Below are 13,783 nucleotides of genomic sequence, written 5' to 3'. Positions count from 1 at the left end.
AGGGGTGAGGAGGGAGGGGCGGGGCCGCGGGATCACGTGTGCGGGCGCCGGAAGTGGTGGGTACTGCGCGGATGCGCCGGAAGTTGCGCGCGGCCGGACAACTCCTCATGGCGGCGACGGCTTCTTGGGCGCGGTGCGGTGGTGACTGAGCTGCGAGCCTGGAGGGCGTGCGCCGAGCCGCGGCCCGGCCTCCGCGTGCCCACCCCGGGCTTTGCACCCCTGATGCTGCTTGGACGCTGAGCCCGCCCCGGCCGGGACGATGGTGAAGTATTTCCTGGGCCAGAGCGTGCTCCGGAGTTCCTGGGACCAAGTGTTCGCTGCCTTCTGGCAGCGGTACCCGAATCCCTATAGGTACGTGGCCCTGGAAAGAGCAGTCCTCCCCTCTCGCTGTTTGGAGATCGAAGTGTGGGGCCGGGAAGGACTCGACATCGAGTCGGAGGTAGGGGATCGGCGGAACCGTGGCCATCTGTAGGTTAAGAAAACCCTATCCGGGAAGCGGCCAGGCCTGCAAGGTAGTGGAAAGAGGCTGGGCCTGGGCGGTGGTTTACTTGAGGCTGTAGTCCAAGGTTCTCTCATTTCGGGGTGGTGAGACAGGAAGAGGCGGGGGAACTTGAGTTGGGAGGGATCTTGAGGTTGGAAATCCGGGCGTTGGCCAACTCCAGTGCCTGTGGCATTCTCCACGGGTGTAATAAATCATGAGGTCCAGCTGGACCGGTCAGCGAGGGGGGCGGGAGTTGGAATTTGCCTGCGGATAGGCTCAACGAACTCTAGATCAGGTCCGAGGCACGCCACTTATCACTGCAGGTGATCGTGCCGAGTTTGGGGAAGGCATGGCCATTCTGGGCCAGGAGGCTCCAAATGGGAAACCCAACAGGCGGCATGCTCCCTAGAGTCACCTTTACTCTTTGCAGCAAACATGTCTTGACGGAAGACATAGTGCACCGGGAGGTGACCCCTGACCAGAAGCTCCTGTCCCGGCGTCTCCTGACCAAGACTAACAGGATGCCCCGCTGGGCCGAGCGACTGTTTCCTGCCAATGTTGCTCACTCGGTGTACATCCTGGAGGATTCTATTGTGGACCCGCAGAACCAGACCATGACCACCTTCACCTGGAACATCAACCATGCCCGGCTGATGGTGAGACTACCCTCCCCTTGTTCCCCCAGAAGTAGAAAACTCCAGGTACCTGTGGCTAGGGAGCCATGAAGGAACTTCTATAGTCTGGGGCAGATCTGTTACTAGGGAGTGATAGCTCTAGAGTGTAACTCAGATGATCTTTTCAGCTGGTTAGTATCTCTGGACCAGTCTTTTAACTCATTGATACTGAGGGTACCTGTTCTACAGAGTTGTTCCAAGTACTAAATACAGAGTACCCTCACTGTGCCTGGCACATGTATAGTTTGGGCTCACAGGAGTGATGCTGAGGAAGGGAGGTGGTAATTTTCAAACATGAGTCCATCAAGCCATAAGGAATTCCTTTGTGCCTCAGAGGGGAGAGGTTCTGGGCCTCTTGCCCCATAATTAGAGGAGTTCTGTCTTATGATGTTTATTAAGACATTTATCTGTCTTATGTAATGGATTTTTGTCTGAGATTTTGGTGGAAGAGGTTCATACACGTTTTGATTTTTTGCACATAAAAAAGCTTGAAAACTTTAAAGAAAGCTAGTGCAGTATTTTCTCGCTTGTGAATATTCTAAAAGCTTTCAGAGAACTCTTCATTCTCTTTCTCAGCTAATCTTCACAGTGACCCTGGAAAGGTGGGTATTACTCTCTATTATGCAAAGAGGGAAGTGAGGTTCAGAGAGGGGAAGTGTCCTGCAAGGTCACAGAGTGAGCAGGCACCTTGATATTCTCCCCCAGAGTTTTCTGAAGGCTTCACAGCAGACTATCCTGAGGGCATAACCTGTTTTTATAAATTACAAAGATAGTGATCCAGCTGTCAAGACATGTGTTTTAAATGTTTCTTTTGGAAATACTGGTCCACTTCTCTGATAATGAGCTGTGACGATTGCCAGATTTCCATTTTGGAAATGGGAGCTCAAGAGCTGTAGTGGTGGAAGGCAGGCTAAAAGCACTGCATGGAAACCTAGCAAACAAAATCCAGGACCAGGATAGAGCTGGAAGGCACCCTACTGATCTCGAGTCTGTATGCCTTTTAGTTTGAAGAGTTAGAGGAGAGGTGTTAGCAAAATGGCCTTTTTTATGTTCTTGCTCTTCCTAAAATGCAGATTTGGCATACAGTAAGTGAAAGAAGTACGTTTTCATTTTATTGCCTTACCTTGTGAAAGAGAGGCAGGGGATCACATTGATGTGCAAGTTTGGTAAAGTGAAAGACACCCCTACAGTTGTGGTTGGCCTGATTCCCCGCACAGGTGGTGGAGGAACGATGTGTTTACTGTGTGAACTCTGATAACAGCGGCTGGACCGAAATCCGCCGGGAAGCCTGGGTCTCCTCTAGTTTATTTGGTGTCTCCAGAGCTGTCCAGGTGAGCAGCTTTGTGGGGGTGCTGGGTCTTTGGGGGCCCAGACATTTGGCACAAAGGCTTGGCTAGGGATCAGTGGGAAGCTCCAAAGCTTTACCCCTTTCTTCTTTTGCCAGGAATTTGGCCTTGCCCGGTTCAAAAGCAACGTGACCAAGACTATGAAGGGCTTTGAATACATCTTGGCCAAGCTGCAAGGTGAGGGCTCTGGGCACAAAGAGAAGCTGGAGTCAAGTCCTAGCTGCCCTGATTTGTGTGGAGTCTGTGGCTATCACCACCCCACTCTAAGCCTGGGACTCCTGATCTCTCCCCTGGGGCAAATACCACCTTTCCAATGGGGCCTGGCCCAAAGAGGGTGAGTGTCATGGAGGGGTGATGAAATAGGTCTCTTGGCATCCTCTGAAGCCAGCCCCTGCCCTTTGCTGCAGGTGAGGCCCCTTCCAAAACCCTTGTTGAGACAGCCAAGGAGGCCAAGGAGAAGGCAAAGGAGACGGCACTGGCAGCTACAGAGAAGGCCAAGGACCTTGCCAGCAAGGCGGCCACCAAGCAGCAGCAGCAGCAGCAGCAGTTTGTGTAGCTAGCCCAGGCCCTGGTGCGGTAGGACACCTGACCACCCGGCTCAAATCCCTCTACCCTTTCCCCCTTGTACTTTATTATTAAAAGTCAACTTCCAGCCCTTTCTACTGTCTGGGTGGTGGGTTGGGGGTGGGTGTCCCGTTTGCCATTTACAGTGCACCAGGCATGTTACCATGTCTGAGCTGGGCCTGCTTACTCCCGCATCGGGCAGCTGAGGACAGGCACAGAGAGGCGCGGTGAAGTGCCCAGGGTCACAGGCATTGTGCAGATGCAGTGGTAATAAATGCTAGACTGTAAGCTCCATGAGGGCAGGGACCTTTATTGCACTCTCTGATGTGTCCCAAGTACCTGGAACAATGCCTAGCACATAACAGGCACTCAATAAATACTTGTTGAATTCAGTCAGCCCTAGCTCTGGAGTCAGAAAGCTTTAGTTTGAATCTTGACTCTGTGCTCTCCTGGCTTTGGACCTCAGGCAAGTCATCTCACTCAGCCTCGTCCTGCCCATGAACTGGGGACAGACAGCCCCCAACTGTGAAAATTAAAGGGACACGGCTGGTATGGTCAACAGTGTCAGTAATTGCTACTGATCTCATTTCCTCTTTTCCAGTTTGTCTGCAGCTGGGAGTTCCCCATTTTCATCGGGCAAGACCATGTACAGGAAGTTAGTAAAGAGGCTTTTAATGAAAATACTGTACAGTATCTGGGACAAAGGCCAGAGAGCCTTGTCTAGGAAGGAATGTGAGGGCCCAAGAGGCTTCCTGCCCCCTTGGGGACAGCAGAGCCAAGTGCTACAAAAAAAAGGCCTGGAAGAGTGGCCCAGGCCTAAGCTGCCTGCCCCATGGGGCTCAGGGGAAACCCAGGCACCCCTCCCCCAGGAGGGACAGCCGGCGGCAAGGTTGGGGGCAGGCACCTATTCCCACACAAGGGTCCTTTTAGTCCATTGCAACAGGAGGTGACTCCGAGCAGCCCCTGAGGCTTTGGGGAGGACTCCTGCCGGCAGAGCGGAGAGTAGTCTGAGGGTAGAGGCCCACTTTGGGGCGGTGAAGGTCATAGCCAGGTGGTTCTGCTGTGTGAGTAGCTGTGCTCCTGGCCTGCGCCGAAGCCCCGCAGCAGCTCAGCCTCGCCCCCGAACACCAGGCTCTCCACGTCCACCTCTGCCTCCTCTACACAGGGAAGGGTCCAGTCAGCAGACCCGGCCCACTCAGTCTACACAACCCCTCAGCTTCGGAGCACTCACCTTGGTCTGAGTCCGAACGCTCCGACGAGAGGCCTGAAGAGTCCAGGCTGTCTGCCCGCGGCCGCTCCCTCTCACCTGGCCCTGCCAGCCCCCGGAGCTGCTCCAGCTGCTGCTGCAGGCTCTGCTGCTTACTGCGCAGCTTCTCCTTGAGCCGCCGCGCCTGCTGCTCCTGCTCCTCAAGCTTCTGCAGGTCCCAAGGGAGCAAGGGGCTGTGGGGTCAGCTGCCTGGGGGCCCGGGGTTCATCCCACCACACCTCAACAGTGACTGTCTGCTCCCGACCAGGGGCGTCTAAATTTGGGCCCCAGAGAGCTCCCGCATCTTCTGGGAAGCCAGCCCTCCTGCCCTCTGGGTCCATGTAAATGGCCTGTGAACGCTCTCGTGTTGAGGTGTTGAGGTGTTGAGGAGTTGGGGAGGGCGGGCACCACGATCTCAGGCCTTCAGAGCCTGGTCCAGCGATGTGAACGGAGTCTTGTAGTGGCGAGCAGCAGGTTTTGGGGAGGACTGCCACACACCTGCAAGTGGGCACCACGACTCAAGGTGGCCACCTCCAGGTAATAGCCAGTTACAGCCACATGCAAATGGACTTGGTGCTGCCAGACATCCTGATTTCTTTAAGAGAAGCTGGAAAGTCAGACTTTTTCATGTCAAATGTCCTTTTAAGTGCTGCCAACTAATATAAATTTTTAGAAAACTATAGACCAAACCGAGGCTACCAGTTTGTGACTCCTAGTCAAGACTCTTCCAGGAACCCTGCGCCTTCAGCATTAATCCTCCTCAAGCTCTGCCAGCCTGGGTTCCAGGGACTTGGAGGGCCAAGGGTCTTCCCACCAGAGCCTTTGGTGGGCAGAAGTCTGCATTAGTCAACAAGAAGGGGAGTACTGGATGAGGGGACATTTGTACTGGGTGCAGAAGGATAAGTAAGAGCTGCCTAGGCAAAATGGGGCAGGAAGAAGCATCATAGCAGAGGGAAACTGAGAAGAGCATGGAGACTTAAGCTTTTCTGGTGGGGCACAGGGATATGGGAGACCAAAAGCTGACCAGTAGCAAGGCCTGAGTTGTGAAGGGCCTGCAGTTTTGCAGGAACGGACTGTCCTGTCAAGAGCCACGGAAGGTTTCCAGCAGTAGACCTAAGGAGATCTATGTGCTACAAAGAACATTCTAGGGCAAGATGGAAGACGATGGAAGATGGCCTGGAGAAGGCAAAACAGGTAGGGCCAGGACAGGGGATATAGGACTTCAAGGAAGGAGCAATCCCTAGCTCCTGCCCATGGGCCAGCCAGCCAGCACCCAAGGGGCACACGTTATCTCTCCAAGAACCACACCAGGCAAGCTCCATGTGAGAAATGGGCCTGCTACCTGACCAGGGTGTCCTTCAACAGAGTCCAGGGATGCAGGCACTATGGGGTGGTGCTGACGTTCCCTACACCGTGATTTACTTGCTGCATAAGCACATGGATCTCTCTACCACAACCCCTGGTGCCTACAACAGGTCCTGGTAGAACAGGTGCTCAATAAACACTTGAAGGAAACTGCAAATCAGGGAACTTGGGCCTGGGTTATGATTCTGCCTCTCATTAGCTGTGCTGCTTGGTCCTTAGCCTCCTGTGCCATTTTCTTCCTAGGCCAAAAGGGCCAAAAGGACAAGAAAAGGCCTCTTGTTTCCAAGGCCACTTTTAGTCCATTCCCTAAGCTCCCATTGGGGGTGGGAGTAGGGGTGCTGCCTGGGGCATACCCCACTCCTGTCCACCAGGGGGTGCTGAGCTTAGCCCAGGCAGCGGAAGGGCCCTGGGAGGATAGGTGACTGACTTCCTCTGACCTTCCCCTCTCCTGGCCTCTGGAACTACTCTCCAAAATGGTATTAGAGTAGAGGGCTCAGAACCGGAGGCCTTGAAGGATGGGAGAGTGGGAGAGTGAAAACCAGCCCTCTGCAGTTCTAGGGACCCTGACACATGACACATCAAAATATTGTCAACAGACATGTCTCTCCTTACAGAGGAGGGTAAAGTCCAGAGAGGCTAAGTGACTTGCCAGTTAGGATTGAAGTGATATAATAGCTGTAATAGCTGTGAACATTTACTGAGCAAACTCAAGCCTCATAACAATCCTTACTTTCTGCTTTTCTTCCTACTTCACACATATGGAAGCTAAAAGCATAGAGAACTGTCCCATGTCACACTGTTGACCTATGACCTCAGGCCTCTCTCCCCAGTTCCACTCAGCCCCTCCCTACTATACCTCTCAGGAGTTCTGGCAGGTTGGCCCCAGGGTGCAGGGGTAGCTCCATACCTGGATATGCATCCTGGCCCAGCGCAGAAGGCTCAGTGTGGTGTACCGGGCACAGTCAGCCCCGAGGGGCATCTGCTGTTTTAGCTCTTCCAGGCACCTCTTCAACTGGGCCCTCCTGCAGGGGAAGGGGTCTGGAGGGCAGTGCCAGCCCAGCCTTGCTGGCCACAGGGGCAGTAGGGGAGGGGAGGCCAGAGGGAGGTGGTTCCTGGGGCCTGGTGATGTCAGGCAAAGCTAGGACTCACCTGCGCTTCTCCAGCTCGTTGTGCACAGACCTGTCAATGCCAGGGAGGATGGGGTGAGGGGGTGTCAGCTACTACCACACCCTCAGCCCCAGGGGCTTAAAATCCACTATAGTTGTCTGCTCCAAACTAGCCCAATGTGGGGATTTTGTGCCGGCCTTGGGCACTGGAATCCCCAGGAGAGAAAGAGACAAATGGGGCCAAAAGCTGGGAGGCCTGCCCAGGTGGTTGTGGGGTCCGAAAGAGGCCACCTACCAGCAGTCAGGAAGGGCTTCCTGGGCAGAGATGACAGTTGAGCTGGGCCAGAAACAAGCTATCCAAAGTGGGTAGTGGAAGGAGAGGCATTAAAATTGGAGGGAATAGCATGTGCAAAGGGCTGACACGAGAGAAGAGGAGGAAGCCTGTGGGAGAAATCGAGTGGAGTGAGATGTGGAGTGTGCTAGTGTGAGTGGAAGAAGGACCCTGAAGTATCCTATTTATAGCTCCTGACACAACAGGGGTGCTCAAGAAATAGTCCCTGAACGAATAGAGGGGAGTGAGGAGATGGCAGGAGAGGTCTGAACTGCCTCCAGGGTAAGGATCTGGCCCAGAGATGCAAGCAACAAGGAGGAAGTGGGCAAAGGTGAGGCCCGATGAAGGGACCCATCCCCCCTCCTCTCCCCACCGTCCCCAGCACTCCTCACCGCCCACTGTCCAGCGTGCCAGAAGCTTGGGGGGATCGCTTCCTCCTCTTGTTGACTGGGCCCGGACTGCGGTGCGGGCACAGGGACGCGTAGCCATGCTCAGCTTCTGCCAGAGACAGCCCCCGCCCGCTTCAGGCTGGGGCTGGTCCCTGAAGGCGCCCCTGGCAAGGCACGGTCAGGGAAGGGTTTTTGGCGCCAGGGCCATTTTCCCAACCCCACCACCCCGCCAAACTGAGAAAGGGTGCCTCAGGGTTACTGCCTAAGGCCATGCATGCGTCCTTCCAGTTGGGAGCCAAGTCTAGTCTAGGCCTGTGTCAGCGAGGTTGCTGCCTGGAGTCTGACCAATATTTCTTCCTCACCTCTCTCGCGGCGCTCTAGGAACTCGGCCGCCTGCAGCAGGACCTGGATATTGCTGGCCACAGGTTCCATGTCGGAGACAGCTGGTGGCGAGCGGGCCTAAAGTGCTGGCCCTAAGAGCGGCTGCACCACTTTTGTTACAATGTAACTGACACGGTGCAACAAACACAGGGGCCCCGGCACCGCCTCCGAGACACCCCGCCCCCGGACGGCCCAGTTCTTGGCCCCGCCCCTCTGGAAAGGGACCAGGGAACCGCAGCCCACCTCCACGAGCCAGCCCGGCCCCTCAGACTCCCAGGGCTGCCACGGGCGCTTCCTCCAGGCCCAGTTTTTGAGTGAGTCCCCAGGCTGAATGGGGCCGCATCTTGCCCATTTCGTTCAGCGACCCCACGCCGACTACTTGGAGTATCAGGGCCTCAGTTTCCAGCCCGGAGTTGATAGCGAAGACTCTGCCCCTAATGGTAATCCGGGCACCCGTGGTCTCTGGGAGGCCCCAGCTCGACTGCTGCACGTGGGCGCCACGGAGGCGGGGCCAGCGGGCACCTTTGCCCATTTGCCCATTGCCTACTGCGGCTTGCTGTCGTCACCTTCAGGGCGGGGCCGGGGAGCTTGTGAGGCACTATTGGCTGCGTTCGGCCCCACCCTCCCCCTCCGCTGCCCTACAAGTTCGGGCGGGAAAAGGAGCAGGTTTCAAATTTGAAAACCCGGGCGATTGGGCGGGGTTGGGCGGGAACGGAACTGCAGTGCGCAGGCGCCAGGGGAGGGGGCACGGATCCAGCTCCCAAGGCTCGGGGGTCTGTGCCCTAGCCTGCCTGCCATCTGCCCCTGTAGACCCCTGCTAGGCCTCAGCTTCCTATTGTGGTGAAGGGGAATGGTCTCCTGGCTCCTCCTCCCCCTCATCTGCAGGGAAACTATTGTTGCTAGGAAAATGTCAGCAGGGGGTACCAACTTCACAAACCAGGCCATACTCTGGAAGCAGGCGACCTAGTTTGTAGGGGAGCCCTGGGTTCTGGAGCCGACAAGGTTGGGTTCCTCTCCTGTCCCTGCTGCTTCTCAGCCGTGTGACTGGGAAGTGATCTCGCTCCTGTAAGTTCAGGAAGCCCTGTGACGACAGCGCTGTCGCAGGACAAGAGCCCTTGCCCATCTGTGCCCAGTACGCTGCAGCTGACTTCTGAGGCCAGGGCAACCAGACGCAGGTTTCTTCCTCCCACAGAGCCCCTGGCTGCCTGAGTTCAGGGCCACTTCTTTAACATGACGTTTTAGCTTTCTAAAGGAGTATATGCAGTGACTTCTAAGGGCAGCACCAGTAGGTGTGCCAAACCTGCGGGAACAGTGACAGTCCTAACTGTGGAGACAGGAAGATGAAAGCAGCTGTTACAGGGTGGAGAATTAAGCCAGGCTGGGGCTGAGTGTGAAATGGAGAGGGAAGAGGAGAGGGAGGATTCTTTTATTAAGAGACAGTCCTGGGGGGCGCCTGGGTGGTTCAGTTGGTTAAGCCTCGGACTTCGGCTCAGGTCATGATCTCGCGGATCCTGAGTTGATCATGAGTTTGAGCAGCGCGTTGGGCTCTGTGCTGACAGCTCGGGGCCTGGAGCTCGTTTCAGATTCTGTCTCTCTCTCTCTCTCTACCCCTCCCCTGCTTGCACTCTGTATCTCTCTCAAAAATAAACAAACATTAAAAAAAAAAAAAAAGAGTCCTGGGAAACCCATGATACAAAGCAGTTAGTCCTTGAGGGGAAAAACCTTCGGGTTTCTCTAGGAGTCACTCCTAGAGGAACCACTAACATGCTAGGGCCAAACTACTGTTGGAACTGCCCACCCATTCACCCATCCATTCACTCACAAGGTATTACCAGAGCAGTTACTGGACCCCAGACTCTGTGCTGGTTACTGGAGAATACAAAATGGGCAAAACCAGACAGAGTTCCTGCCTTTGCAGAGCTCACAGGCAAGAGGGATAGGAATCGACATAGTAATCACACAAAAGAGTTACAACTTGGACAGGTCCTCATAGGAAAAGACACAGTGTAAAGGCAAGTTCTTAGAAGCATGTGTGTGTCCTAATCCAGGTGGTCAGAGGTTTTTCTGGGCAAGTGGTGACTAGGTGTAATCTCTGTATAGGAGGTATGTAGAATTCCACACAGAGGAGCAACAGGTGCAAAGGCCTGACGCTGAAGACTGCATGCAGACCAAAAGAAGGCCGATGTGGCTAGCATACAGAAAATGAGCATGGTGCAGCCTGACTCCAGAGGCTGGCAAGGCCCACAGTAGGCTGACTGGTTCTCTAAACCCTCACCCACAGTCAATTATGTCTGAAGAAAGGATGCCACACAAGGCTTGTGAATGAATTTCCAATTTTATTTCACTAACATCAGTACCCATACAGTGCAGGCACAAACCTACTGCCCAGACCTCTAGGACCCAGGAGGTCCAGCTTGGAGTGGAGGGAAAGATGGCAGGGAGGGATTCTGAAGAAGGAGAGTTCCCAGAAGAAGGTAGCAAGGGACACTTGAAAAACTAGAGACACTCCAACTAGAAGTTGTGGGAAGTGACAGAGCAGCTGCAAGGGCACTACAGTGATCACACTGAAGATGAAACTTCATCCTGAAAGTCACGGGTGGGATTCAAGCTAGAAACAGCACGGAGACTAAGGTCAGGGCCACCAGCCGGGGGGGGGGGGGCCAGGAAGCAACACTACCTCTCAGGAAACAGGGCAGGTGGGGAGGATGGGGAGGGATGTGTCATTTCCCTCTATCTGCTTTTAAGTTTTCTCTTGATCATGGTTTTCAGCTGTTGGCTATGGTACACCTGGGTGTGACTTCTTTGTATCTGTCTTAAGAATGTTGTGAGTTTCTGGAAAGTTTTTCAGTCTTTATTTCTTCAAATATTTTTTCCTGCCCTATTTTCTTTCTCTTGATCCCAATTTCATGTATGCTTCCCAGCCTCATAATATATCAATGCTAAGTGATGTTGTTAGTGTGGTCTGGGTTTTTTGGTTTTTTTTTAACGTTTATTTATTTTTGAGACAGGGAGAGATCGAGCATGAACGGGGGAGGGACGGAGAGAGAGGGAGACACAGAATCGGAAGCAGGCTCCAGGCTCCGAGCCATCATCCCAGAGCCTGACGCGGGGCTCAAACTCACGGACCATGAGATCGTGACCTGAGTTGAAGTCAGACGCTTACCCGACTGAGCCACCCAGGCACCCCTGGGTTTTGTTTTTTTTTTTAACATTTTTTAATGTTGGCACAAAAACACTCAGATCAATGGAACAGAATAGAGAACCCAGAAATGGACCCACAAACATATGGCCAACTAATCTTTGACAAAGCAAGAAATAATATCCAATGGAAGAAAGACAGTCTCTTCAGCAAGTGGTGCTGGGAAAACTGGAACACGACATGCAGAAAAATGAACCTGGACCACTTGCTTACACTATACACAAAAATAAACTCAAAATGGATGAGAGACCTAAATGTGAGACAGGAAGCCATCAAAATCCTCTAGAAGAAAGCAGGCAAAAACCTCTTTGACCTTAGCTGCAGCAACTTCTTACTCAACACATCTCCAGAGGCAAGGGAAACAAAGGCAAAAATGAACTATTGGGACCTCATCAAAATAAAAAGCTTCTGCACAGCAAAGGAAACAGTCAGCAAAACTAAAAGGCAACCGACAGAATGGGAGCAGATATTTGCAAATGACATAGCAGATAAAGGGTCAGGATCCAAAATCTATAAAGAACTTATCAAACTCAACACCCAAATAATACAGGGAAAAAATGGGCAAAAGACATGAATAGACACTTTTCCAAAAAAGACATCCAGATGGCAAACCAACACATGAAAAGATGCTCAACATCACTCATCATCAGGGAAATACAAATCGAAACCACAATGAGATGCCACCTTACACCTGTCAGAATGGCTAACATTAACTCAGGCAACAACAGATGTTGGCGAGGATAAGGAGAAAGAGGATCTCTTTTGCATTGTTGGTGGGAATGCAAGCAGGTGCAGCCACTCTAGTAAACAGTATGGAGGTTCCTCAAAAAAAATTAAAAACAGAACTACCCTACGATCCAGCAATTGCACTACTAGGTATTTATCCAAGGGATACAGGTATGCTGTTTCGAAGGGACATATGCACCCCAATGTTTACAGCAGCACTATCAACAATAGCCAAAGCATGGAAAGAGCCCAATGTCCATTGATGGATGAATGGATAAAGAAGATGTGTGTGTGTGTGTGTGTGTGTGTGTGTGTGTGTGTGTGTACACACACACACACACACACACACACACACAATGGAGTATTACTTGGCAATCAAAAAGAATGAAATCTTGCCACTTGCAACTATGCGGATGGAACTGGAGGGTATTATGCTAAGCAAAATTAGTCAGAGAAAGACAAATATCATATGACTTCACTCATATGAAGACTTTAAGACACATAACAGATGAACATAAGGGAAGGGAAGCAAAAATAATATAAAACAGGGGGACAAAACATAAGAGACTCTTAAATATGGAGAAGAAACAAAGGGTTACTAGAGGGGTTGTGGGAGGGGGGATGGGTTAAATGGTAGGAGGCATTAAGGAATCTACTCCTGAAATCACTGTTGCACTGTATGCTAATTTGGATGTAAATTTAAAAAATAAAATTAAAATAAAAAACAACAAAGCAAAATAATATCCATCAAAGTTAAACAAACAAACAAAACAAAACGTGTTTTGATGTTTATTTTGGCGGCGGGGGGGGGGGGGGGTTGTGCACACAAGGGGAAGGGGCAGAGACAGGGGCAGAGAGAGAGAATCCCAAGCAGGCTCTGCACTGGCAGCGCAGAGCCCAATGAGGGCCTTGAACTCATGAATTGTGAGATCATGACCTGAGCCGAATTCAACAGTCAGATGCTTAACTAGCTGGGCCATCCAGGCACCCCTCAGGTTTGTTTTTTTCTTTTAATCTCTCTGCTTCAGTGTGGTAAATTCTATTTATTTGTCTTCAAGTTCACTTATTCTTTCTTCTGTAACATCCAATATGGTGTTTAGCCCATCCATTGTGGTTTTTATTTTAGCTACTATATTTTTCAGATCTAGAATTTCCATTTGGTCCTTTTTAAAAAGTTTGCTACCATATCCTAAGATATCTCATTACCTTGTGTATTAATTTCCTAGGGCCATAACAAAGTACTATAAAATGAATGGCCTGAAACAACAAGAATGTATTCTCTCACAGTTCTGGAGGTTGAAAGTCCAAAATCCAGGTGTCAGCAGGATTTGAGGTTCTGAGGGACAATCTGTTCCAGGCCTCCCTCCTCACTTCTGGTGGCTGCCAGCAACTGGCATTCCTTGGCTTGCAAATGCCTCACACTTCAATCTCTGCCTCTGTCTTCACAAGGCCCTCTCCTCTGTGTCTCTCTGTATCCGTTTCCCTCTTCTTGTAAGGACACCAGTCACTGGATTAGGGCCCAATATTAGTGCCTCATTTTAACCTAATTACATCTGTAAAGACTCTATTTCCACATCAGGTCACATTCTGAAGTTCTGGATAGACAAGAATTTTTGAGAAATACTCTTCAACTCATTATACCCCTTCTCTATCCCTATTATTATTCTTTTCCAATTATTTTATATATTTACAATCATTTATGTCCTTATCTGCTAATTCCAGTAACTGGGGTTTTTTTGGTGAAACTTCTGCTGAGTATATTTTCTCTTGATTATAAGACATGAGAAGAAGAAAATATGTTTTATAATTCTGTAATTCTAGAACATAAAAGTGAGGAAAAATAGACTGTAAGTCTATCAAAGTGTGTGTGTTTTATCTATTTTCCTGAGAGACCAAGTCCTTGCCTATCTGACAGAACAAACAGCTTAAGATTCAGATTCCTCTTGAGTAGAGTTTTGTGAGGAATTTAGCTAAT

At 51.5% G+C, this 13,783-nt stretch overlaps 2 protein-coding genes across 2 annotated transcripts; one reads left to right on the top strand and one right to left on the bottom strand.

Moving 5' to 3' along the window:
• The first annotated feature begins 73 nt into the window (after positions 1-73).
• PRELID1 (PRELI domain containing 1) lies at positions 74-3,457 on the top strand. The gene is made up of 5 exons (XM_042945634.1): positions 74-351; positions 912-1,137; positions 2,373-2,486; positions 2,600-2,678; positions 2,909-3,457. The coding sequence occupies exons 1-5, from the start codon at positions 260-262 to the stop codon at positions 3,055-3,057; spliced, it is 660 nt and encodes a 219-aa protein (XP_042801568.1). The 5' UTR covers positions 74-259; the 3' UTR covers positions 3,058-3,457.
• Positions 3,458-3,549: 92 nt separating this feature from the next.
• MXD3 (MAX dimerization protein 3) lies at positions 3,550-8,113 on the bottom strand. Its single transcript, XM_042945648.1, has 6 exons — positions 7,865-8,113; positions 7,506-7,611; positions 6,826-6,855; positions 6,584-6,698; positions 4,297-4,480; positions 3,550-4,222 (listed from the first exon to the last, which is right to left on the bottom strand). Exons 1-6 carry the CDS (start codon positions 7,932-7,934, stop codon positions 4,107-4,109), a joined length of 621 nt encoding a protein of 206 aa, XP_042801582.1. The 5' UTR covers positions 7,935-8,113; the 3' UTR covers positions 3,550-4,106.
• Between the last annotated feature and the right edge of the window lie 5,670 nt (positions 8,114-13,783).

This window comes from Panthera leo, chromosome A1 (assembly GCF_018350215.1).
Source record: "Panthera leo isolate Ple1 chromosome A1, P.leo_Ple1_pat1.1, whole genome shotgun sequence".
Lineage (NCBI taxonomy): Eukaryota > Metazoa > Chordata > Mammalia > Carnivora > Felidae > Panthera > Panthera leo.
The sequence above is the reverse complement of the archived record's forward strand: the minus strand, read 5'-3'. Positions and strand labels throughout refer to the sequence as shown.

What these genes read in the sequence shown, in the direction of transcription:
- MXD3 (XM_042945648.1), bottom strand. Translation starts at nt 7,934, where the DNA reads ATGGAACCTGTGGCCAGCAATATCCAGGTCCTGCTGCAGGCGGCCGAG. An exon ending in CCTAGAGCGCCGCGAGAGAG is followed by an intron (nt 7,612 to 7,864) that starts GTGAGGAAGAAA and finishes TGTCTCTGGCAG; the next exon opens with AAGCTGAGCATGGCTACGCG. An exon ending in GGCACGCTGGACAGTGGGCG is followed by an intron (nt 6,856 to 7,505) that starts GTGAGGAGTGCT and finishes TGGCATTGACAG; the next exon opens with GTCTGTGCACAACGAGCTGG.
- PRELID1 (XM_042945634.1), top strand. Translation starts at nt 260, where the DNA reads ATGGTGAAGTATTTCCTGGGCCAGAGCGTGCTCCGGAGTTCCTGGGAC. An exon ending in CGGTACCCGAATCCCTATAG is followed by an intron (nt 352 to 911) that starts GTACGTGGCCCT and finishes TACTCTTTGCAG; the next exon opens with CAAACATGTCTTGACGGAAG. An exon ending in TCAACCATGCCCGGCTGATG is followed by an intron (nt 1,138 to 2,372) that starts GTGAGACTACCC and finishes TTCCCCGCACAG; the next exon opens with GTGGTGGAGGAACGATGTGT.